General features: G+C 36.2%; 1 protein-coding gene across 4 annotated transcripts in view; it reads right to left on the bottom strand.

Moving 5' to 3' along the window:
* The window catches only part of LOC132124202 (dihydropyrimidine dehydrogenase [NADP(+)]-like), a 159,376-nt gene that overhangs the window by 113,573 nt on the left and 18,502 nt on the right, over positions 1 to 27,301 (bottom strand). For all 4 annotated transcript variants that reach the window (XR_009426728.1, XM_059535112.1, XM_059535111.1 and 1 more), the window contains exons 2-3: positions 23,948 to 24,058; positions 11,402 to 11,484 (exon numbers count right to left, since the gene is read on the bottom strand). Coding sequence is in view for 3 of the 4 variants with exons in the window: in XM_059535112.1 (XP_059391095.1) it covers positions 11,402 to 11,484; positions 23,948 to 24,058 (194 nt within the window). In the remaining variant the exon portion in view is untranslated. The remainder of the gene's footprint in view (positions 1 to 11,401; positions 11,485 to 23,947; positions 24,059 to 27,301) is intronic.

The following is a 27,301-nucleotide window of genomic DNA, read 5'->3' as shown; positions in this document are numbered from 1 at the left end:
AAATAACTGATGTTGTTTTTGACAAACACTTTGGCCTGGTGGTTATTTAAGAACTCATAATGTGCAAACATGGGTTTGAAAACAATTTGTGATCTTTTTTAATCCATTACATATGTGCTATTAAATAAAAACCGCATGCATAGATCCCAAAACGATTAACCCCTTCTTGATCACACCACCCATGTTGGCATGAGGACATAAATGACATACCCAAAATAAAAAGGTGCTCTTGTGTCTTTCTGACTGGATACATTACAGTATGTTTACAGTATATACTACAATAAAGCCAACATGGAATAAAATATATCATAGAAATTTTTGTTGTGCAAAAAGTCTGTGACAAATACAGAAAGTTTCTAAATGAATAATACAAAAATAACATATTATATTTATATTATTAATCAGATTTTTTTATCAAAAATTATTATTATTTTAAAGTAATAAGCATAACAATCCAAGTCAAAGTTGAATATGAAGGTGAAATTGTTATCCTCCATTGTTGAAGTCTCCCCCCAGTGTAACCCATACTTTAAGTGGGCCGGTACGCACCGGTACTCAGTACCGCCACTTCCAAATTTAGCTCTTGAGCGTACCGCCACCTCTCCGTGCGCCCAGAACTTGCTTTTAGCGTTTAGCTTTAGAGTTTCTAATCTTTTGCCTGCGCTGCTGCTTTTCAGTGCACCCTTCACAATGCAGGCTTCCTAATTCGTCCCACCGAGAGCAGAGACTACATTACCCATACATCCTTTAGTTTCACAAGTGAAAAGCGCATGCGTCGCTTTTGCCATTGTCAGTAACAATTCAACGTGGCCGGAGAGGGTGTGTGAAAAGTGCACACTCAGCTCGGTATAAATTTAAATACAGTGAACTACACTTAATATGCTCTCCTGGCTTCAGACTCCGAGTACTAAAACAACACGGTCAGAATCAGATGACTCGCTGGCTGACACACCACCAAGTCTGAATGATATCGCTGCAGGTCAGACGCAAGGTAATGAAGTAATGCAGTAGCTCTTTCAGGTAGGGTGACCAGACGTCCCGAAAAATTCAAATTCATTGGCTGCAGCATCTTTTTTCTAAGTTCTAAAAAAATACCGTAGGCGGCTAGGCCCGAATTTAGATATTCATTTATCTAATTAATCTATATGCACAAAGACAATACGACCATTTTGTCCCCTTTTTGTTTTAAAGCTTGATGAAGAGAGCGCAAGTTGCTGCAGCTGCGATGAGGACAGTAATGCACGCATACAGGAGTGATTGACAGTTCGTGGCAAAAGTACGTTTAAGCTCATTAGCGTTAGCGTTACAGAAAGGTCTGATTTACGCACCGTTACAACTGTCATTTTTTTTTTTCTTTTTACAATGACATTTGAGTTCATGATTTTAATGTTGTTGTTTCTTGTGGCAGACTAAAGAGTAATGACAGACGGTTGATCTTTGAACAAAAATGTGTTTAGTTAAGGTTTGAAATTCACTATCTTTTATTATAGGCTACGAAATCTAATATCATAAGCCCCCCATCCATATATATATATATATATATATATATATGCTATAAAAGAGTACCGGCACCTCTTTTGGGCCACTTAAAGCACTGCCCATACCCAAGTTATTATTTAATCTGAAATACTTTACAATAAAAGAAACATCATCACAGTGAGTCAAATGATCAAATGTTGGGATCATTACCAGTCACAAACCTTCTGTTTTAATCTGAATTGGGTTTTTTTTTTTTGCTTTGTTTCACATTATGTTAACTCTCACTCATGGCACAGGCAGTGCTGAACACATGTGTATGCAGTTCTGAATCAGTCTTGTCCGATAGACGCAGCTGTGTCAGTCTGCTCGGGCATCTGGATGCAAGTTTAATGATGTCAGCGGTGCAGCTCGGGTGGGGACAGGTGGGAAGAAAGTGTCAGGTGAGGTGAGATTTCTCTGTGTGCTGAGGGTTAGGACAGCGGTCGTCAGAACTGTCAAAACCACCCGGCTCGGGTCTGTCCGGGATCAGTGGGATAACCAACAGCTAAAAACACAGCAGACTTAAAAACGAAGAGCCAGAGACCTGCATGGTTCTGTGTGTGTGTACAGATCTGCAGCTGAAGGGTCATATACATTTGATTGACACATCACTAAAAGCTGTCATTTCAGGTGTAGAACATGTTCTAGAAGTGACATTCCTCATCCAGCTCTGGCTAATCTAACTATAAAAATGCCCACTCAGGTCATCTTATTAACACTTCAGCAAATATATACTAGCAGTGATAAAAAGCTAAGCTTTAAACACCTACTCTAAGGATATTTTTATTTCTCTAGTTAATTAAACATTGATCTTGTGGATAAAAAAAAAAGAATTCTGCAACTTTTTTACATTTTCACTTCTTCACAAATTTCAGGTGGTAATAACCTAAATGGCTTTTAACATTACTAGAGTGTTGTTAGCAGTTGCTAGATAGTAGCATTATGCTAAATCAAAAGATCCTACAGCATTGTGGGATGAGTTAGCTTTCGCAACATTCAAATCACTTACCCTATGTTTTAGCAATAGGGTAATTAAAATAAAGTGTTATTAATTAAAATAAAGGATGTAGCACAGCATTTTGACCCGTGTGCCACTTATCACCAAATCCTCACTTTATGAAAGAAAATAAAAAATAAAAATAAAACACATGGATCTGCATTATTCAAGTGGGTGTAATCGTTCACTACCTTCATATGCCAACATTTTCAGCACTGCATGGCATTTAATAAGAAAAAGTTTACAACTAATGTATATTTATCAAAATTACATTTCTAATATCAAATCTGGTAACATTCCAAAATGTCTATACAATTTTGAAAAAGAATGCAGAAAACAAATCTATTTCTTAAAAGTAAAAAGTAAAAGTAAGAGTTTTGTTTGGTATAATTTGTATCTTAATTTTAATGTTTTTATTGGTCAATTATTTACCTAAATGAAACCATGCTTACCATGCTTAATTCCGCGGCCAAAACAAAGACCAAAACAGTAATATATTTTAGTAGAATATAGAATATTTTCTTAGAAAAAAAAATTTCAAAAAGATTTCAGACATGCCCTAATGACTTTGCTAAAGGAGTGCTGCAAGTGGTTCCGCCCAGTATTGTTATTGTTATCAAAAACCATTAGACTCAGTTTTTATTAATTAAAAAAAGCTTAAATAAAATTACAAATAAATTATTAGATCAAACCTCCTTACAAAAATTTGAAATGCTGTCCAACTGAAATAATATAAGTTGAAGCACTAATTTAAATAATAAAAAAGCATAAATTAAAAAAATCTATTAAAGCTCAATAGAAATATTGAAGGAACGAAATCAAATTAGAAAAGCTCTCTAACTGAGAGCCTAACTGAAATAAAATAAGTTGAAGTTGAAGTACAAAAATTACTCAAACTAAAGCTGAAATAAAAAAGCTAAATAGAAATATTTAAAGATAATAATAAAAAGGACAAAAGCATATACGAAAATGACAATTTTAAACAAATTAAAATGACAACTGAAAATATAAAATAAAAGCTAATATGAAATATAAATAAATACCATAATAGTGTATGGTCACACTTTATTTTAAGAGTAAGATTAGTAAGGGATCTCAAATATGGTCATGCAGAATAAGGCATAATTATGTGCTTTATACATACTGATAAACAGCCAATATGCTAGTAATATGCATGCTAATAAGCAACTAGTTAATAGTGACAATTGGCCCCTAAATGAAAGTGTGACCAATTATATAAATAATTTTGATATAACACTGTTTGTAGGATGTTCCTGGGTGGTTTACTAGGAGTCCTTGGACGCTTGTGGTCCTTGGCCTGTTTTATCATCTGCTGAATGAAAATGGAAAGTCTGGATGGTTAGAAAATCTTTCCTCAATAAGCCTCATGATCAGAGTTAGACCTCATATCTGTAACAGTGTGCGACTAGTGACAGTTTTAACCTGTTAGCCAGCACCCCCATTATGAACTCACAGCTGAAAGTGCTCTAACTAACTTATAATTGTAACAGTTTTCTACTTCAGTGTGTTACAAACATAATTTTGGTGTCTTTGCAAAGAAGACACTTTGGGCTTTACTTTTTATCAACCAGATTTGATAATGCTCAAAAATATTAAAAGTTATAGACACTGAAGTGCCTTGAATTTTTTTTTACCACTGCATAGTTTTTTTTTTCAATTATAAAACACTAGACAGAAACTTAGACATCATATAAGTGATTTATTTTAGCACTAGAAATATACAATAAGAATAATTTTAGTAAGAAAAATAAGAATAAGAAAAATAAAAAAAGATCTAACTTTGTTTGCCAATTACAGAAAATCCTGAGATTGTTAGAAATGCAGCATTTACAATGAATTACGATGCAAATAAGTGCTGATGTGCTGATGGCCACTTATACAGATGGTAATAACACAAATGTGCCATAGAGTAAATAATCCACTCTCTCTTTTCATATAGACACATTCAGTTTGATAGCCGTGATCATACAGTAATAGCGAGCTGATTTGGGCTGATTTGCACTCAAACAGATGGTAATCATGCAGATACATTCACATTCAACATAAAACACACTCTCACATATATAAAAACTGTTGAAAAATAAAACAAACAAAGAAAAAGGCGATCGCTATAAGTTCCGCCTCCATCAGCTGAAAGATGCGTCAGAGCGCGTCACGAGGGAGCGCCAAAATTCAAATACACTATCTTTCGCCTATCTTTCATTCATTCTTTTTTCTGGTGGATTGTATCATTCTATTTGTGACATTGTACGCTGCAAAACCATGCCGTTTTTTTACTACCAAGACGCAGTTTCCGACCGTGAGTTATTCCATAACGGACGCAAACAGTTCTATCGCTGAAGAACTGAAATGTAAACAAAGGAATTATGATCCATATTACAACGTTATTGCTTCGTTGGACTAAACGTGCTTCATGAGATGTCGTTCAGTGGACCCTTACCTTTCTAACTAAACCGGTATTTACAGCTGTGGATGTGTTTATGACTCCTTATTACGACGGATCTGGTATGTACAGCGTTTCTAATGTTCATGTTTTTTATGTGTACTGCTTACACAAATGTAGCAAATACAGTCTTTATAAGCTTTCCATTGAAAAACAGCGATCTGTCGTCGATGCTTCAGGCTTAGATCTTTATAATGATACATAGTTTGTCAAGATTAAATTTGTCCCGTTTCATTTAATCTATTCATAAACACTGACACGTGCAAGTTGAGTGACTTTGAGGACGAAGGCGTCGGGGTGCAGGCTAAGAGGTTTTAATGCGAAACAAAAACACAGTAATAGGTATGAGCAAGAACAACAGCGAAACTCATTTAGCATTAACTGAAGAAAAAAAATCACTATACACTGTTCAAGAAAAGCAAAGCCCCTGATGTCATTTTGAAGGTGAATCTTGAACCCTGTGCTTGAGGGAGTTGAATTTATAAGCTCTCTTGCCTACATTGGTGCACTGACAAAGGTCACTCAAAGTCCTCTCAAGGTCCAGACCATTTGAAATTCAATTGAAATTCATATATCTACTAGATGAGTGTGGGGATGCTTTAAGGGCAATATTTACCTCCAGCCAAGTTCATCACTCTCTCTGGAGTGACTGAGGGGTTAACAACGCCCGGCGCACAGCCTGATGGACAATCAGAGCAAGTCAGCGTTCAGATGGATGACGGACATTACATCCGTTTGAGTCATAAGCTTGCATTTAGGGAATGGACGGCCATCCCTCAGTGGCATGACAGTGTGGACGCGGCTATGCTGACTGATCAGACACCAGAGAGACAGAGAGCGGTTTGAATAATATGGAGCACCACAGGGAGCGAGGCAGGAAGCATGAGCGAGCATTCATTAGCCCCTTCACTAATGCTGTGACTGGGCACCGTACCCCTGACCTTCACTCTGACCTCCACAGCTGCGGATGGGCCCTCACCACCTGGAGTCGCTCAGTGGGTCTGGAAATCAGTGCCTGGAGCTCGAAAAAGCATCCAAATAAAAGGCCTTGTTGCTTAGTTAACAGGTGATTGCCTACAGCGCCTTTCACTCCTTCTCTGAGATCGCAGACACGCTCTGCATCTTGATAGGAAAAGGAAATAGGTGAACGGTGAACTTCTGGGGAATAATAAGCTTAAAGGGATACTACACCTCAAAATGAAAATTTGCCATTAAACACTTACCCCCATATTGTTCCAAACCCCTAAAAGCTTTGTTCGTCTTCGGAACACAATTTAAGATATTTTAGATGAAAACTGGGAGGCTTATGATCCATTTATCCCATTGACTGCCAAGTAAGTTACACTGTCAAATTCCAGAAAAGGATGAAAAGCATCGTCAGAATAGTCCATCTGCCATCAGTGGTTCAACCGTAACGTTATGAAGTGACGAGAATACTGTTTGTAAGTGAAGAAAACAGGAGACTGTTGACAAAGGAATTGTTGAATAAAGTTTTCTTCACTTACAAACAGTATTCTCGTCACTTCATAACATTATGGTTGAACCACTGATGGCAGATGGGCTATTCTGATGACGTCTTTCATACTTTTCTGGACTTCAGTGTAACTTACTTGGCAGTCTATGGGACAGTCACAAGCCTCCCGGTTTTCATCCAAAATATCTTAAATTGTGTTCCGAAGACGAACAAAGCTTTTACAGGTTTTGGAACAATATGGGGGTAAGTGATTAATGTTCATTTTGGGGTGGAGTATCCCTTTAATAAATCAGACAAAATGTAGATTTATGTTTCTATTTTTTCCCCAGCTCATTTTATCTTTCCCACCATCTGAAATGTAACTGGTTTATTTACAAGTATCAAATGTTTGATTCATCTTTCTTTCTGTTTTATTATGAATTGTCATGTGCACTACCTACAACTTTGGAGTCATTAAGAATTCATATTTTATTCAGCAATGACGCATTAAATTAAACATGACAGTAAAAAAAAAAAAAAAAAAATATATATATATATATATATATATATATATATATATATATATATATAACATGTTAATAATAAAAGTTTTTTTTTTTTTAATGGGACAACTAGACCTGGTTTACCTTACATGTTTTAGCAATTAAATATATTTTTATGCTGTTGCTTTCTTCTTACAGTTCATAAGATATTTTTATGAAGGGTTTACAGGTCAAATCAAATTAGCATATTAGAATGATTTCTGAAGAATCATGTGACACTGAAGAATACAATTATTTTGAACTTTAACAATATTTCACAAAACTACCGTTTTTTTTATCAAATAAATTCAATTTATGAACAGCAGTGTAAATATAGTGGTCAAAAGGTGCGGGAAGAACTGAACTGAAGATTGAATTTGGCCCTTAATTTTCCTCAGCAAAAGAAAATTGAGTACATCAGATGTGCCACACCAGAGGAACAGTTAAGCTACGTTGCATTGCTTCCTTTAGCTTGAAGAGCGTAAGAAGAGGGTCTGCCAGTTTCCCATTTCTATCAGGAGATTAATGACATGATTGCCTAAATTTATTCTCCAGCACTTGTTTTTGGGTAAAAGGTTTATAGATACTCATTCTGAAGGTCTGTGGAGTGATTTGTCACACATAAGATTGGTGAAGTGTAGCTAACCATGTTAACTTCCTCAATTAAAGTCATGTTGCAGACTTATTTCCGTGTGATTATACACTGAACATCCTGGAACAGGCGTAATTGAGGGAAGAAACCTTTTCCATCGGCACCAATTTGCACTCACCTCTGCCAGCCTACCACAGGGTCAGATATAAGCTTCTTTTGTTTTTGCATTTCTAATACTCTCCCTTTTATTCAGTTTTTGTCTTTTGTAAAACCGCATTTACTTCGGTGGACTGTGGTGGGCAGCAGCTGTAAACAGCATGACATCAGATAAATCCTGTGAGACAAAACCATACTTCAATTTGATTTCACCTGCAAATATTTCATGGAAATATCTTATGAACTATAAATTGTTAAGAAAAACCAGGGCTAGTTTTGACACAAGAAAGACATTACTTTCTCAGAATAAAGAAAAAAGAGGATGCATTAAAACCTAAGGCACATGGACATGAATGTATTCGTATTTACATTTGCATGTACAAGCACGCTCCCTTATATGCTTGCTATCATAACCTTTGCCATCGATCCAGCCAATTACCACAACCTGGCCATAATTCATAAGCCTGGCAACTAACGGACAATTTTCCATAAAGGGAATTTAATTAATTGCTATTCTTTTGCTGTTTGTGCATCCTTGATGATGTATTTATCTATGAGCCGCTTAAATATTGCTAGGAATTATGTTCATATACAGGCAGTTCACTGTAATCCTCCTCGATCTCTTCTAATGAAGTTAAGCAGATTAGGGGAGATTTTTACAATGCTCGCTGTGAGCACCGGATTCTGTCATCTCAACACACTGCTCAATAAATCTATTCTTGGACTGTGGATCAGTGAGATGAAAGTGGATGGGAAATTAATTTAATACTCTTATTATTATTTTTTTTAAATATACATGACTTTAATATAGTCACTTTAGAAGCTACTTTATATTCAAAGAAGTTGTAGGCTGTCAAGAAACAGATGATGATGAACAACCTGCTTTGCTATTTTAGTGACGATGAGGTCACTGTGCTGATTTAGAGATTCCCATCTCTGCATGGATAAATAAGTGCTAATGACTTAACTAGTCATCACAAACGAAGCGGGTCTAAACTGTTTGTATAAGTGCCACAGATGACTGAACTACTCATTTAGATCACCTAAATGCCAGTGTTATCGAAAGTTTTAATGGAAGTTGAATGACTAAACAGGTCATCACAAACTAAACAGGTAAACTGTATGTCCCTATATAACCTAAAATTATAAAACCTAAAAAGTCCCAAATTACTCAAACAGCCTTTGACTATACTTTAGTCTTCGAGTTGACAATGCGTTATCACAAACTAAACTATTTAACTAAATTAATCTTTAAGTACTACGAATGACAGAACTAGTTATCACAAAGTAAATAAATTAAAGTGCCCCTATTATGCCTTTTCGAATTTTACCTTTCATGCAGTGTGTCATGTAGCTGTATGTGAGCATAAACTATCTGCAAAGTTGTGAAGCCTACAGTGCACGATAAGTTATTTTCTATAAAAAAAAAAGTCAGCTCGCAATCACCTAAATGAGTCGTCAGAAATTCAAATCAAATCAAAATCATATCATAATTCCTGCACATGTTCAATGTCGCCAACTTGCCTGCCCATAAACAGTAAAATGTCCGTGTGGTTAACATCATGCTGTAGCCTACGCTGTGAGAGTAAATTTGTTTTAACACATCATTACCACAAACCTGTCAACTCTTGACACTTACCACTGAAACGTCCTGCTCCAGTCGTGCTTGCGAATCAGTCTCTTGTCGATGAGCCAGTTCAACTGCTTCATCATCAGACTCCGGCTCGAATTGGTGAGGTACAATCGATACTATCTTTTCTATGTATTGACCAGTCTATGGTATTGACAAGTCTCCAGGGCTGTCTTTCCATCATGGCAATGAGCGTTTCGTTTCCGACACGCGCTGTATGCTTTAGACCAATCCAGAGCCAATCTCCATGGCTCTGGACCAATCACAAATGGCTGCACCATCTCATCAATCACAACAGTGAGGACTCGTGGAAAGGAGGCGTTAAGAGAGACTGATTCTCAGAATCATTAGGAATGAGGTAAAATTAAATCAATTTTTTGAGAAAACTAACATGTTTTTTGACCTTGCATGCATGTAAACTAGTTTTAAGAGACTCATAAAACAATATTAGCAACCTTCAAAATGGCATTGTAGCTAAGGTTTTTGTTTAACCTGTTAACTGTCGGTTTGACTTTTTGAGCATAGACCTGAAAATGACATTTTCAACTTAAACTGTTATAAATTGTGAATGCTTTGGAACACAGACTTAAGGTTGGTCTCTTTTTAAAGCATATTATTGCAGAAGTGAAAGAAGTTATAAAGGTTATATAACTAAAAAGTTATGGAAGTTTAAGTTCATGAAAATATAAAATGTTTGTTCATATAAAATTCTAAGTTATGTTCCAATTTTGAGGTTGATATCTCAAAAATGAGCTTTCAGTGAGATTTTGTTTGGTCGTAGTACCAAGCTTTTTAATTACATTACCATCAAACCCCATTAGTAACCTTTTAAGGGACCTTAATTTCCATAAATGGTTTGAGTGATCTGAAACATGTTTTTCCATACATTACTCAATATTTATGAAGTAGACATCACAATCAGAAGTAGATTTTCAATGGTCGCTTTGTCATGTCCAGTGTAAACACTAAAACTGAGGATTATGGCGAATGATTTGCCGATCCCCAGTACCACTGACAAACATATAATCTTGTCAAATGTGTGGTAAGTAATGCTGCTCCATAGTATAAACAGAGTATGTGCAATTGCGAATCTCGAAAGTGATAGTGAAACCAAAAAGCAATCGTGCAATCAAAAGGAGGTCGGGGGGGTTGGCATTCATGATGCCAGCGCAATATCGTGATGTCTATCAGCCATCGGTGATGGACGATGGCATCGTCTATCGGCCCAACCCTAGTTTACAGTCTTCAAATTGATTGAAAGGATTATCATAAACTAAACAGGTTAACTGAATTAATCTTTAAGTAGTACAAATGAAATAAAAAGTAAATAAATGAAATAAATGCTACTATTTTATCTAATGCTTCTGTTTTAGTGCCATGAATGACCAAACTAGTCTTAAGAAACTAAACCGGTCAACCAATTGCCTCCATGTGACTTAAAGTCTTTAAGCACTACAGAACTAAACAACACAAACCAAAGAGGTCAACTAAACCTTGCTACATGGCCTACAGGCTGATTGAACCTGTTATCACAAACTTAACAGGTTAACTACATTTGAAGCGGCAGAAATGACTAAACATGAACCAATCACCAGAAAATGACCTACAGTCTTCAATTCAAGTGCCACAAATAACCAACAGTGTGGCTTGATTTATAGTATGTGTAAAAGTTAAATAATTAGTTATAAGGGTTTGCACAGAAGTGTGAGCAATAATACTAGTGGTGCTGGCTTAGTACAAAAAAAAAAAAAGAGAGACAAGCATGAACACTGCGACTGATATCGTGCTCCAGAGAGTCAAATTAAACATTGACAGGTTAGCCAGGCGCAGTTTGCTCCGGGTCACCATGTAGCTGATCTGGAGCCCAAAGGGACGTCTTCTCCTCGCACAAATTAATACCTTCGAGAGGCCGACTGAATGGTGCCAATAAACTAATTTGTTCCCCAAATAATGAAGAATGACTCCCCACCCCAATCCCCCACGACCACCACCACCAGTGCGTTGGTCCTCGGCACATCTGTGATTGTTGCCATGGTGACCAGGTCTTACCTCACTGCTTCCCGAAGTGCTCCACGCTCACTCAGAGTCGTGTGTTTGATGTCATCAAAATTGTTCTCTAGCTTCACGCAGCTCTGCGAAAGAAAGAGAGGGAGAGAAAGAAGTGAGATGATAGAGGAGGTGCAGTTATTTGTTTGGATGTTTGTGTATGCGCAGTACATCTCATTGATTGGGGCTGTTACACAGGCTTTGAACATAATCCACTCAAACATGTCTCAGCGCTCTCATGCAGATTGTACTGCACTGTCAGGGTTTTACCGCGTGATTCATCAGATGTCACACGGCCAACTCCTGATCTGGTACGAAATGTCGAAGCATTCTGGGGCTCGGACTGCTGTTGTCATGGCAATCGACCTTTCTCTAGACCCTGACCCCTGAAGAGAGGTGAAGAGTTTGAATGAAACCTGCTGTAACGGACAAGCAAGTAATTACAAGGATACACAATTTCAGCTCCTCAGTATTCCTGATTTAGACCACAGCATAAACTAACGCACATGTCACAGTGACAAACAGGCATGCAAATATGAATTTTTTTTTTTAATTATCTTATTTTTATTAAATGCATTTATTTACTTATATTTATTTATTTTTTGCATGGTTTGATTTATTTTTATCAAGAATATTTTTTTTATTCTGACCTGTAAAACATTTTGAGATGCATTTAATGACAGGCACTATTAAAATAACTGCAGTATTATTATTACAATTATCCATTACTTATTATATATTTATATATTATATATTACATACTTTTAGTTATAAATATATATTTATAATAATAATAATAATAATAACAATGCATTTAGTTTTAACAGTACCTGCCATAAAATGCAGCTCAAAATGTTTCTAAAATGTCTATATATAAATACATTTAAAAAAGTGCATTTTTTGTGGAGTAAACAATTGTGAAGTAAGCGGTCAACTGGATCAGTCTGTGTTTTCCTGTTTCATCTACTGATAGTCATGTTTGAAATTCAGGTTCATGCCATGCATGATGGCTGGGAAAACTTACAGCAACATGTAATGCAATTTCACATGCAAACTTGACTGTGAATATTTTTTATTTATTTATCCAGTTCTCAGGTGACAGTTGGTCCCCAATCAGAACTTGACAACTCACATCAATCACAACCCTTGAAGTGTTTCCACTCAGTGGAATGAATCCAGGGATTCTTCTGCATTTAAACCTCTACTAAAGGTATATCATGTGACGAAGCACACTAATGACAACAAAAGTTAGTGACATTCAGTTAATGATTCAGAGGATGGTTGTAAAACACTAAACTAAATTGGTCTATATACAGTTTATATACACACACACACACATAAATATGCACAGGTTTTTATATTTTTTTTATTTTAATTTGGCCGTACATAGTTTAAGTGAATGTGGTAAGAAGCATGTAGCTTTTCAAAAGAGTTTTGAAATACTGTTCAACTAATAAATCACTTCACTGATGTTAACGGTGAAGTTCATATTTCTATGACAGCACTGAGTTCGTCAGCACTGCCTGCTTGAGTCTCATACAGTAGAGACGCTGGCAAAGCCAGTATTTGGTAAGGCACATGGCGGGCACGAGGAGTTTGCAATCTAATAACAGAGCGTGCTCGCCCATTCTGACTGACATTCAATTTACATGATTACAGACAAAGTGCAAGTCAGAGATTTTTTTAATTACATTTCCCTCCCTCATCTTTCCATGCTACTCTCATCTAACTGAGTGGCATTAACAAATGTTTTATTTTATGTTGCTCAAACAATAAAAACACAATGATATGGAAATTGATAATTATTGCACTGTCTGAGCTTGTGGGTGACAAGGAAATATTGCATCGGGTAGCAAAGATATTTGGGAAATAATGTGCGTGGGCACCACATTCTCAGAGCGCTCTCTCTGCGAGCCAAAGTCTGTGATTTGAATAACTCAATAATCGCACACACATGTATAGTTACACACTGCAAAAATCAAACTTCTGTTCCTCTGACAATGAAGAGGGACAAAAATAGCAATAATTCAAATATGACTATCAATTTAAAGGGGTGGAATACATTCTCCCTGAAGGTGAAGGTGACTAGCCTGTACATTAAATTGCTAGAAGCCCATGCAACAAAATGTTATATATATATATATATATATATATATATATATATATATATATATATACACACACACACACACACACACACACACACACACACACACACACACAGGGCCGGCCCTGACCAATTTGCTGCCCTAGGCAAGATTTTACCTGGCGCCCCATGCATCACAGCCCATTTCACCCTGTCATTGTGTTCATGATTTAGCATATATATATATATACACACACACACACACACACACACACACACACATTAAAGCAGAATTGTTTCCAACACTCATAATAAATCATCATATTAGAATGATTTCTAAATGATCATGTGATAGACCGGATGTCACATGTGACACTGAAGAATGGAGTAATGATGCTGAAAATTCAGCTTTGCATCACAGAAATAAATTATAATTTAAAGTATAATAAATTGAAAACAAATTATTTTAAATTGTAATAATATATCACAATATTACATTTTTTTCTGTATTTTTGATCAAATGAATGCAGGCTTGATGAGCAGAAGAAACTTCTTTCAAAAACATTAAAAATAGTAATGTTTCCAAACTTTTGGCCTGTACTGTATCCTCCCAAAACTGCACAACTGTAGAGTAAAACATTAATAAAAAAGTGATAATAAAAAATGCGTCTTAAAACTGACATGATTGTACAAAATCACAGTCTGGGGACTCAGAACTCAGAATAACTGCTAACATTAAGTTTAAGGTAAAAATAACTGCCATGAAATTATAGTATCTTACTCCTATGCAATAAATTGTTCTTTCACTACATCTCTTTACCTCTGTCTTTATCCTCTTCTCTTCTTTTTGGCACTGTATCTATCGCAGACTATGCTCATTTATAATGTGTCATGTAAATTCGGCCTTCCGTCACAATCAGGAAACTTTCACCGTGTCTAGAACTGGCGCGAGCTGCCAGGCCGTTTCTACGAGCTGTGTGTTAACGAAAGCAGTGCTGTCTACATTGGATGCGGCGTCAGGCACGCTACACAACAAATTACCAACAACTGATCGCGCGCGCTCTGTTTCTGACGCACTTCAAGCACTCGATGTGCGGGGGAAGATTGAAGAGCCGGACTTTTTTTTTTTTTTTTGCTTTCTTTGGTAGTATTTCGAATTAATGGTTTTTAAATAGTATCCTATTATAAAAAAAAATATGTAAAAAAAAAAAAAAAAAAAAAATTCACTCGTTCACTCATTCTGGCACCCCTATGGATGAGTGGCACCCTTAGCATTTGCCTATACCGCCTATGCTGCGGGCCGGCCCTGTATATATATATATATATATATATATATATATATATATACATACACATGCATACACTAGTGGTGGGCATAGATTAATTTTTTAATCTAGATTAATCTCACTGTGATCTTGAGATTAATCTAGATTAAAATGGCTCATTCGAATTTCTGCCGAAGGCATTCAGAATATGTGTGTTACCCAAATAAAATTGACAAACATAAGTCTTCGAGAAGGGGTTTATCAAGCTAGGTGGTGCATTAGAAAAGGGGCTCATCTCCTGTTTCCAAAATGCATCACAAAGTGCTTGAGAAAGCTGTAACTAATTCCACACTACACACTCACACATGCACGGAGTAGGTGTAAGGTGTAAGCGATCGTTCACGTACCGAGTAGCGAACTCCAAACACGTCCTGTGTGAAAGCACATCGAGTCCGTGCTGCACCACATACGTAACGCACACGGACTGCATACGTGAGCAGGGCCGTAGCTGGGGTCAGCGGGGCCCCGGTGAAGGTTGTACAAGTGGGCCCTGTTTGAAATTGTTTAATTTGTATGTTCGTTTATTTTTATTTATTTGTGCTATTTTCCCAATGTTTAAGTTTTTTTTTTTTTAAGTTTGTAGGTGTCAAGGTACAGAAACCAAATAATTAAATGTAAAATAGCACTGGATAGTCTTCAGTGTAAAAATGAAATATACAATCAAACCTACATTTATTCAGACACCTTCAACATTTCTCACATTATTACAGTTTTGCTATATATATATCAAAAATTATATCTGGTGTCTGAATAATTTTTGGTTTGACTGTTAAAACTACAAAGTAATTCAGTCAAGAGCAGTGAGTGATTTTCATTTTCATTTTCTTGGATTAACATTACAGCAGCTAGTAGCTAAATTAGTCGCGGTCACTTTAAGAGACGATGAACGCATCCAATATAATACACATCCCATTTTTTTCCTCAACTGTTTACTTTCACTTAAGTAATAACTGACAGTTTTTTCGAGCATAATTTCCAAGGTGGATATGTTGACATATTTTGTATGTATTTGATGTATGTGTATTTGTTCAAGTGTTTTGAGACGCCTTTCTCTGCGTGAGCCTGAACACCAGAACACCGCGAGTACTGAATTGGGCTCTTTCAAATCTTTTTGCTTGTTTAAACTGCGATTTGTATTTGTTCGTTCAGATGCAGGAGGGACTTCGAGGAGAACTTCGCAGAAGAGAGCTCGGTTCAGTGTCGCTGTCAGTGATACGCGGCTCTCGATCTCTCTCGTGCGCACCGAACACAGCGGGCGAGTAACCAGCTTCTCTGTTCAGCTTTTCCGCGTCTTGTTTTTGGATGCTTTAATGTTTAAATCAACAAGCGGTAAGGCTTAAAAACACGTGAAAAAGATAAGCTTTCATGACGATGTGCAGCAGTGGCCCGTCAACTGTCCTGAGCATCTTTTTAGGCTGGCCTCAGCCAGTCGGTTATATAAAATATCAAGGTGAAAGTCATCATAGCTTGCTTAGTATAGACCCAGCTCCCAACCCAACTTTGAGAATAGATTAACGGCGATATCTTTTTTTATCGCCCAATAAGAGTCTCATGTTAACGCAGCACGTTAACGCCGATAACGGCCCACCACTAATATATATATACAACTTGGTGGTGTACCATTCAAAAGTGTGGGGTCCATATTTTTTAAAGAACTTACTATTATTAGAAACATTAAAAAGGAGGTATTTAAATGATTAAACATGACATGTATAATGCTACAAAAGATTTCCATTAAAAAATGCTGTTCTTTTGAGCTTTCTATTCATCATGATACATTATAAAAATGTATCATGATTTCCAAAAAATATTAAGCACCACAACTGTTTAATGCTTAACAATTAAAAATTTTACAATTAAAAATTCTTGAGCACAAAATCAGCATGTTAAAATGACTTCGGAAAGATTATTTGACATTTAATGGGATTTTTTTTTTTTTTACAATATATTAAAATAGAAAACTGTTATTTAAAATTTTAATAATATTTCACAATATTACTGCACCATTTTAATTTATATATATATATATATGTGTGTGTGTGTGTGTGTGTGTGTGCGCGTATGTTTTTGTGACATATCAGGACACAACTCTGTATAATGCCATGGGTATGACACAGGTATTACAAGGAGAGGGTGACTTATGAGGACATAACCCATATCCCCATTTTTCAAAACGTTTATAAAACATACAGAATGAGTTTTTTTGAGAAAGTAAAAATGCACAAAGTTTCCTGTGAGGTTTAGAGTTAGGTGTAGGGTTGGTGTAGGGCCATAGAATATACAGTTTGTACAGTATAAAAACCATTACGCCTATGGGATGTCCCCACTTTTCACAAAAACAAACGTGTGTGTGTGAGATTAAAAAGGCTCATTACATGTAGTTTTAAAACACGCTCCTCAAAATCTGGGATGGATATCTGTTAATCTGTTATATTAAGGATCCCTATAAATAATAGTTTTCAGTCAAAAAATGCTTCAATAATAATTGCGTCTTCCCTCCCTTCAGACAAAATCTCATTAAAAAAAGCATGACAGAGCAGCACATCCCGAGTCTCAACTCCTTCAGATGATTCCAGCGCTGCTAGTACCACACACACAGTCAGCTGAGCAGGCATAAAAGCTCTTTGTGTTTTCCTTTACACATTAAGAAGCATGTAAAGCACAAAAAAGGGTTTCTATTAACATCAAACCCAAACATTGTAATCTCCTCCCCATCGGCTGAATGGATTAGGCGGCGGATGTGGTGCTCTAATCCATGTAGTGGAGGAAAATGAGAAAAGTGTGACATTATGAGACGGGTGGCTTTGGGGGGGGGGGTGTTGTATGCATGTTCAAGCAGATAAACTGCATTGATCACTGCATCCTTTCCTCACCCATAACTTACTAGCGCAGTGAAGTAGGGCCGGTATCGTCTCAGACGCTGGTGATCGATATCTGTGTTGATTTGTGGAGTGTAATTGTGCCAGGTAATTAGAAATGAGTGCTCACACACTTTAATTCACTACTTAAGACTAAAGCCTGCTCTAAAGTAATTCTTTGACCAGGCCAATGCATATCATTGGATGTTTGCCAGTGGGTATTAAAGTTAAGTTAACACGGTGTCCAAACAAAGTAATGAAACTGAACATGAAACCGCTTAGTGACAATTCACAGCCAATCAGAACATATTTAATGTTCAATAGACCATTCCAAGGACCAATGTAAATGGCTGGGGGTAATTACGACACACAGTAAAGGCCATAGAACACCTCCTATTAAAAATATATATCTAAATCTTTGCTTTAACATGTCAGCTGCCATTACAGATGTAAAGGTGACAGATGTAGCCTCTGTATTATAGCATTTTGGATCATTTCGTGTTGGTGCATGGACATTTTAAAGGAAAAATTTAATCTCTGTTGTCTTTTAGGATGGTTTAATGGGTGATGGATGGATGGATGACATTAGACTTAAATTACATTGATGTAATAAGATATGGATGGATGGATGGATGGATGGATGATGAATAGATAGATATATTGGTACATAGAATCCATCGGACATCAGAATTCCTAAATATATTCCACTGGAATTATTTTTTTTTAAGTAGAAACATAATTACTTTAAAAGCTTCAAAGAACCATAATATCACTTAGAAAAAAAAGTTTTAGTGCTCAAATTGTGGTAATTTGTCTGTAATTTATTCATCTAATGAGTGTGGGGTCAAGACTAGATTCTAGGAAGATGCAAGATGATTGTGCTATAAAGGAAAATCTATTTAAGATATTCAGTTTACACTCCATCTTTGGACCTCAGCAGTGACCCGGCATGGAACAGGAATTATGAAAGCCAATATGAATTATTTAACGAATTCCAGAAAGGATTCAAATTAAGTTCTTTCATCTCCATTCCTTCCCTTTCATCATGTCTCATTAAAGCAATTAGCTCTGATGCCTAATAAACTAGAAGCAGTCCCAACTATAAAGCCCCAGTCGATGACAGAGAGCAGAGCTTGATACTAGGAAGAAAGTCACAAGCCACATACACAGAGTCACACAGCAATCATTGTGGTTACAGGGCCTTCCTATCATCCTGCGCCCTGTATAGATGTTCAACGGGATGCTTCAGGGGACAGAAAGGTGATACATCCAATGCTCACATTTAATGATGCACCACTATTTCAACTCTGGATTACTGATAAAACAAGAATTATTTTCATGCTATAGCTGGGAAAACATCAACTGAACTATATCAGAAATTGTTAAAACTGCAATGAGGTTCCATTAATTAACCTTAGTAAATGCATTGTCTAAAGTTAAAACTAGTATATATATATATATATATATATATATCCAAAAGTTTGGAAACCTTACTATTTTTAATGTTTTTTAAAAAAGTTTCTTCTGCTCATCAAGCCTGCATTTATTTGATCAAAAATACAGAAAAAACAGTAATATTGTGAAATATTATTACAACTTAAAATAATAGTTTTCTATATCAATATACTTAAAAAAAAATAATTTATTCCTGTGATGCAAAGCTGAATTTTCAGCATCATTACTCCAGCCTTCAGTGTCACATGTAACATCCAGTCTATCACATGATCATTTAGAAATCATTCTAATATTCTGATTTATTATGAATGCTGGAAACAGTTCTGCTGTCTAATATATTTGATGAATAAAAGGTTAAAAAGAACTGCATTTATTCAAATAAAAAAATAAAAAAATAATATGTTTTCTTTACTAACACTTTTTATCAATTTAACACATCCTTGCTGAATAAAAGTATTGATTTTATTTTTAAAAAAAAAAGAAAGAAAAAAAATTACTGACCCCAAATTACTGACCAGTAGTGTATATTGTTATTACTAAATATTTATATTTAAAAAAAACATAGCTTCTTTTTTTTTTTTTTTTTTTACTTTTTATTCATCAAAGTATCCTAAAAAAGTATCACATGTTCTGAAAAAATATTAAGCAGCAGAACTGTTTCCAACTTTGATAATGAATCATCATATTAGAATGATTTCTAAAGGATCATGTGACAATGATCTTAAAAATTCAGCTTTGCATCACAGGAATAAATGATAATTTAAAGTATAATAAATGTAAAAACAATTATTTTAAATTGTAATAATATATCACAATATTACATTTTGTCCTGTATTTTTGATCAAATAAATGCAGGCTTGATGAGCAGAAGGAACTTCTTTCAAAAACATTAAAATAGTAATGTTTCCAAACTTTTGGTTTGTACTGTATATATATATTAGGGGTGTAACGGTACGCAAAAATCACAGCTCGGAACGTATCTCGGTTTTAAAGTCATGGTTCGGTTCATTTTCGGTACTGTTGACGGTGTCCTTTATCAGTAGGCCTTATATTTATGCTCAACATGAAGTATAGATATTGTTGTAGTGAAGACAAGGGCCTGGTCTGTCGGCGCCTCGTCGGCCTCCCTCTATGTCACCTACAGTAGCAGCAGCGCGTCAGCGCCGCGTCAGGCACGATTCTGGTGTGTAAAGACACAGAAAACGCGAAGCAGGTGTCACGCAACTGACAAACAGCAGAAACGCCACGCTCACGCCACGCAGCCATTGTGTCACCGGCCTTTAGAATCAGCTGCAGGGCGGGATTTGCGCTGAAATATGTTCATTTGGAAACACGAAAATGTATCTATGTTCCACAAACAAAATATTGCATTCGGTCATTCGGTACACACGTGCACCGTACCGAAAGCCCTGTACCGAAACGGTCCAGTACGAATACACGTGCCGTTACACCCCTAATATATATATATATATATATATATATATATATATATATATATACACACACACACACACACACACACACACACACACACACACAAATATACAAAAAGGCAGAAATTTGTTTCATTTTAATATATTTTTGATTATATATTCATTATCAGCCAATAAATAACCAATAATAACCAAAACATAAATAAAAAAATGTAATTAAAAGTTATATCATGCAATGTACATTTGGTCCATTTAATATCCCTGAATCAAAACCATGAGTTAATGATTTATTGGAGTGATGTCAGTGCAAAAATTTGAAAATTCATGTTTGAACAATACTGTCACTTCTTACATCAGGCATCATAACCTTGTATGAACTTAAACTGTTAATGTAACAACTTCTATGTTAATACTCTACAAACTAGCAGTCATTTATAAATCATAAAATAAGGAATTCACTAAGACTACACTGTGGCATAAACCAAAGGCAAATAAACAATGGAGGCAATGTGCAGTCAACTTGCCCTCAAGCTGATTTGTCAGCATTTTACCAACAATCAGACACACATAACCTCTAAAAAATGCTAGTATTTTTAGGCAAGGCAAGGCACCTAATAATGCACCTACTGAGACACTTGAAAAGCCATTGCTTTCTACTTTCCACCCTCTCTTCTTGTCTTGCCTAAAAACCAGTGGGAAAGAAACATTGGTTTTTGCTTCTGGCAGATATACCTGCCCTTCACAGGACCTGGGATCATAATGCAATCTGGAGACTCATTAAATTGGATTAGACTGTGCAGACAGATTATTAAAAGAAAACCATCAGTAAACAGCGGCGTTATCTGCAAAAAACAAGGGCACTCCAAGAGTGTTTCCACTTCTATCTCTGCAGCCGTTGCAAAACTGTGACTTGTTTTTTTGTTAGGTAGATTATCTCCAGCCTCAACCTGTGCTATTGAAGCAGAAAGACAAATATTGGTAAGGGGTCAGCTAATAGTGTCGACTCGAAACGCTTTCTCATACGAGACGACGCCTGCAGGGAAGTGTAGCCAAATCTCCTCACCGACAGTGTGCTACAGGTGCCCTGAGGGGGAGGGAAGGAAATGTGCAGGCACCTGAGCCCTGACGGACCGAGATAACGGCTTACTACTTGCCACCATATTTTCTGGAGAACTCATTTGGAAACTATAGACACCCGGCACTCATGGATTCCCTGTAAAAACTAAGTTTATAGCCTCTCTGGCATCCAGCACAATACTGTAGGACAATTATGATGCCGGCTTCCGGAGCCCTACAAAGTTATTTTAAGGATCACTAAAACGTTCATTGCTTTTTCTTTACAAAGAGGATAAATCTGTGGCAGATGATCCATACGGAAAATCACAAGCCCCTTCACAGGCTCAGCATTCTCTCAGTCTCTGACATTTATTGGTGAATTGACAGTGAGAAATGCATCGCATGAGAACACAGGCAGGCAAAAAGCATGCAGAAGCATTAACATTGATTTTGCAGCAAATTCTGATATGCTGTGTATTAAGGACAACACAAACTTCCATTGACGTGAACGTCAGGAGACATGTCTTAAAAAAATAACATATACACAACAAGTTAAAAGTCTGAAATAATTAAGATTTTTAATACTTTTGTGGAAACCATGATATACTACTAATCAAAAGTTTGGGGTAAGTTTGGGAACACTCCACTATTTTTGAAAATAGGCAAATTTTCCAACTCCCCAAGAGTTATAAAGTTGAGTTTTGAACCCCCAACTGCTCCCTGGGTGCCACAGCATAAATGGCTGCCCACTGCTCTGAGTGTGTGTTCAGTGTGTGATGGGATAAATACAGAGCACGAATTCTGAGTATGGGTTACCATACTTGGCTGTATGTCACGTCACTTTTCACTTTATTTGCACAAGCATAGCATGGCAATAGATACACATCCATACTCCTGATACAGTAAACTCACATGCCATATGTTCAATCTATAGCACAGAGCCTCTATGAATTAAATCAGGCCTGCGATCCATCCCCCTTGATTAGAATGATGAATTAGGCAGCTGTACTTAGCAACACTGCTGTCAACGGGGAGAAGATAATCTCCCCTACAAAACACCTCCATCTTGTGTCTCCACATCAAACAAGCAGGAGGCTCAGTCGCCTTTAAAAGGACAGACGAGACATAGCGGCCACCTGCCAAAAATCACAAACCCTCCCATCGCACACTGGTCTGGGGAGATATTCGTGAGACTTTGATGGCATGTGCCTGGAATCGTAAGATAATTACTGTCTGAGCGTGTGTGCTAGCGAGTGTAGCTCACCAACACGTTCTTGTCTTATGATGAAATACCTGCTCACAGGAACTCAACAGAACTGCATGTGTGAGTCTGTGTTTAACTGCTATGTTCATTTTCGTACTTCTATTTTTTGATATACACACACATACAAGGCGAATAAGAACACACGCAAGATTAAAAGACCTGAATGCAAGCGTTTAGTAGATGTGCATTCTTGTGTCGCTGTTGCAGTAACAAACCTCAAAAATGCTCAAGGGGACAATAACGTTGCCTTTAAATTGAGTTTTTGTAGCAAGAAGTGTTTCAGGCCTTATACCTAAGCAGACAATGCTTTGGGCGTTAAATATCTTCCATGCAAAAACAAGTCTATTTTTTCATAATGAGTTTATGTGGCATTTGCTGCAAGTTTTATTATTTAAATTGATTTTAATTAAAAGTTAAAGGGTTGCTGTTAATAAACTATAAACACATTTTGCACAGTTTGCAGATTGTGTCTATTAAATGTTATAAATAATTGCTTTCAAATCTAAAATGATAATGCAATGCTAAACAACTATAATTAATCATTTGATACTCAGAAATAGCAAAAATGTTGCTGCTAAAGGCATTGCTGTTGATCATGACAATACATGCACTGGCAGTACTTGCTCTTTTCACTCAAATTGTTGCTGATAATATAATTGTAATACATAATATATCTTATCTAATTTAATAATATAATATAATATAATATAATATAATATAATATAATATAATATAATATAATATAATATAATATAATATAATAAAAACAGAGTTTTCACTATCTGAAGGTCTTGTGTGTGTCAGTTTAAGATCATGTATGTGGACAAATTCAGCTCAAGTTTTTGTGGCTGTGATGTCGAACACAGCTGCTGATTTCTCAACAAGGCCAAATGAAAGGTTAAAAAGCAAATACTGAAAAAAACGCTAAACAGAAGGGTCCAGAGGCAGGAAACAGCCCACCTAAATCTGGAAACAACACTAAGTTCCTCTTCTCTCCGACTGATTGGTCAGTGAGAGCCCTATTGAGGGGCAGGTGAAAAGATGAGGGATGAGGGTGATGGAGGAGACGCACCTCACAGCCTTTCTCTGGGTTTCTTTTCCAGTGTTTTTTCTCCATTTTCTTCGTCGCAGTAGAGAGGAGTGCAGCGTGAGTCTGGACCCGAGGGTTCAAGGCCAGTATACTCTGAAAAGATAGAGAGAGAGAAAAAAGTTAAGGTAGTTTCATATCATGCATAACTCGCAATACACAGTGGCTTTTCTATGTGTGTGTGTGTGTGTGTGTGTGTGTGTGTGTGTGTGTGTGTGTGTCTGTGTGTGTGTGTGTCTGTGTGTGTGTGTGCGAGTGAGTGAGATTGAGCGCTCCCACTCACATTCTTGTTCTTGAACAAATGTGATTCTCGGCAAGGACATTTCCAGCGCTCTGGGAAAATGGCACGCTTTGAGTTTCACAGCTGAACAATTAAGAGAGTTCTGAGGACCAATCAAAAGCATGCCAACAGGCTGTCTTTAAAGAATCAAGAGTGTGTTTAGCAGATGCTTGTCATTCCTAAACTAACGTGTTGCAGCATCGTTTCACACTGGAGAGATGCAGACAGCTGACCTTCAAACTCATTCACTTTCAAAAAATGCAGCTCTTCTGCTAAAACGTGCACAAGCATTCAGACAACGTCAGCTTCCCACACAACTAGGTATGTAACATCACAAACAGATTTTAGAGAATTTTAAGAAGGTTATCAGTGGTGACTGCGAGGCAGAATCACGATTACAATTAGAATTAGTGATCTGAAAAACCTTTAACCCTCAGAATCTAACTTCTATGTATGATGTATTTATGTTGTACTCCTGTACAGTACGTGTTATTTCACACAATAAACCAGTAGGAAGAATGAAAAAATCAGGACAGGACAGACCTGAAGGAGGGTCCGGAAACACCCAGAATAGTTGATGACAGGTGTAGTTGAGGCTCTCAGAATGCCCGGGGTCTACCTGAGGCCACTTCCCTTTAATCAAAGCTGAGTGTCTCTCTGTGCCCCCTCTCATCCTGACAAAAACACACAGGCTCACACCTCTCCATTACAATCAGGATTGACCCACTCCGCTCCTAGCGGCCAAACCAATCCGTAATCACGTCCCGTCTCGGTTCAACACGTTCATTCAGATGCCTGTATGAAAACACAGTCTTTGTGATTTTTGATTGAAAGAGCAGAGTCTGAAGCCTTTGTAAAAGAGATAACAAGCAATCTCACAATGTTTGAATTATACACATTTATAATGCACCAAGCTACTAGGCATTATAAACAGCCTACAAGTAGGCTAATGAAATAATAAATAACAAAAAAAGAATTTAAACGGCGCATAATTTCTGTTTTCAGAAAAATATCATTGAATTTAATATTAATATTAAATAATAAAAAACAACAATTTATAAAAATCAAATATAATCTACACTAGATTTAAAGATACGTTAAAAATAATACATATTTTATTTTAGATTTATTTATTTAAAGGTCTTAAATGAATTTAAATGAAAATAAAGGTGAATCAACAGTTTTCTATTTTTATTTATATTAAAACGTAATTTATTCCTGTAATGTCACAGCTAAATCTCCAGTACCATTACTCCAGTCTTAAGTGTCACATGATCATTTTAGACAGGTAAGTGCTTTGATTCTTTTTATAGTTTTATGACCCCATTGATGATGACATTTCTATAAATGCTTGCCTGTTTAATTATTTTGAAGGCACCACAAAGCAACATTCTCTTTTTCAAGTTCCTCGGTCACTTTGAGTTATTTTTCTCTCTTTTTTCCGCCTTTCTCAACAACATCGGCGACCAACCTCAATTAGCGTCCCGCAGGCAATGTGACAACAACAAATGAAGCTTCGTCTTTTAATATTTTAAAGATGAAAAGTCTATTTCGTACGGAGGTATGAGATGTTAAAAGAGACCGCAGACAATGGGTAACCCGCCTCTCTCCTGTGGCGCTCGACTCTACCGTCTCTACAAACGTCCCGGTCTTTCTAAAGCCAGACATCAGCCTATTAATATTTTAATTTCACACCTAATAAAATGTAGTTAAAGCATAGAGTGTGTGATACAGGCTGACAATAAAAATCCACCTCTTCGGGTTTTATAGTGTGTTACGGACAACATTACTTAGCCGTTTTCATATAGCGTGCAAAAGGAAAGCTAATATGTTCTTTGGGGCCAAGCCTGTAGGTAAACCGGGAGCTAATAACAAGGTTGTTCGTCAGAGTAAAAATCCTAATGGGATTCGGGGACTGTAATCAGCCCGGGGCAGAAGCGACGCAAAAACAACTAACCTTCACATATCTAACTACTCTGGTTTGTCCTCCATGTTTGTCCGGTGGTGCATTCACCAGGTTCAAAAGCAGGGCTTACTAAAAGGCCTGGAATAGAAACACGGCGTTTGTTTGAGGTGGCCTGAAAGATTAGATATGTTCAAACACAATTAGCAGCTGCTGTCCAATGGGAGGACAGGACACAGGAAAGTCTATGCTTTATTAATTAAGAAACGTTCTCTGCACAAAATAACTCTTGTGATCAAATCAACCTGGGGTGGTCAAAAACAAACGGCTATTAGAAGAGTTTAAACTGAAATCAGAAAAGTATATTTAGGAACATTATTATGGCTATTATGCTATTCCCTGTAATAATTGACAATATAGGCAAAATTTACTTTTTAGCAAGTCAATTTTTTTTGTTCGTTTTTTATGATGCTTTTGTATTTTTTTATTTGTTTAATCCTAAATTATTTTATATTTTTAAAACAAAACAATATGACAAGACAAAAATGTAAAAAAAAAAAAAAAAAAAACAAATAAGACCAGATATTAAGACAAAACAAATATAATAATAATAATAATAATAATAATAATAATAATAATAATAAATAAATAACAAAATAAAATCAGATAATGTTTAAGCACTATTTCATAACTTTTTTTATTAAAAAAAGGATTCCTTGATTAAAAAGGGGTTCAAAAGAACTGAATTTATTTAAAGTATTTTACATTATTTTAAATGGTGGTGGTTTGGTAAATAATAATTATAAAAAAAATAATAACAGTGTATAATAACTATACTCTTGTTAATGTTATCAACCATTATTATGTTTTATTATATATATATATGGGGGTGCTCAAATGTCTGATTTCACATAGAACTACCGGTTTCTCCCAGTAAGTTAATATACAGCCTATTATGATAATGTTGTAAATAAGAATCTGAAAAGAAAGAAGCTTTAAATAAATATTTTAAAGTGGGTGAATAAATCCCACCACCCCGTGACAGATTTAAGTTTCACTTTCCATAATCCGTGACCGACAGAGGAGCATCTAGGGAGCAGGGATTTAAAACTTTAACAGGACTCAAATTGACACAGGCAGAGTGAAAGACTGGATT

This window comes from Carassius carassius, chromosome 42 (genome assembly GCF_963082965.1).
Source record: "Carassius carassius chromosome 42, fCarCar2.1, whole genome shotgun sequence".
NCBI lineage: Eukaryota > Metazoa > Chordata > Actinopteri > Cypriniformes > Cyprinidae > Carassius > Carassius carassius.
Note: the sequence above shows the minus strand (reverse complement) of the source record. Positions and strands in the feature narration are given on the sequence as shown.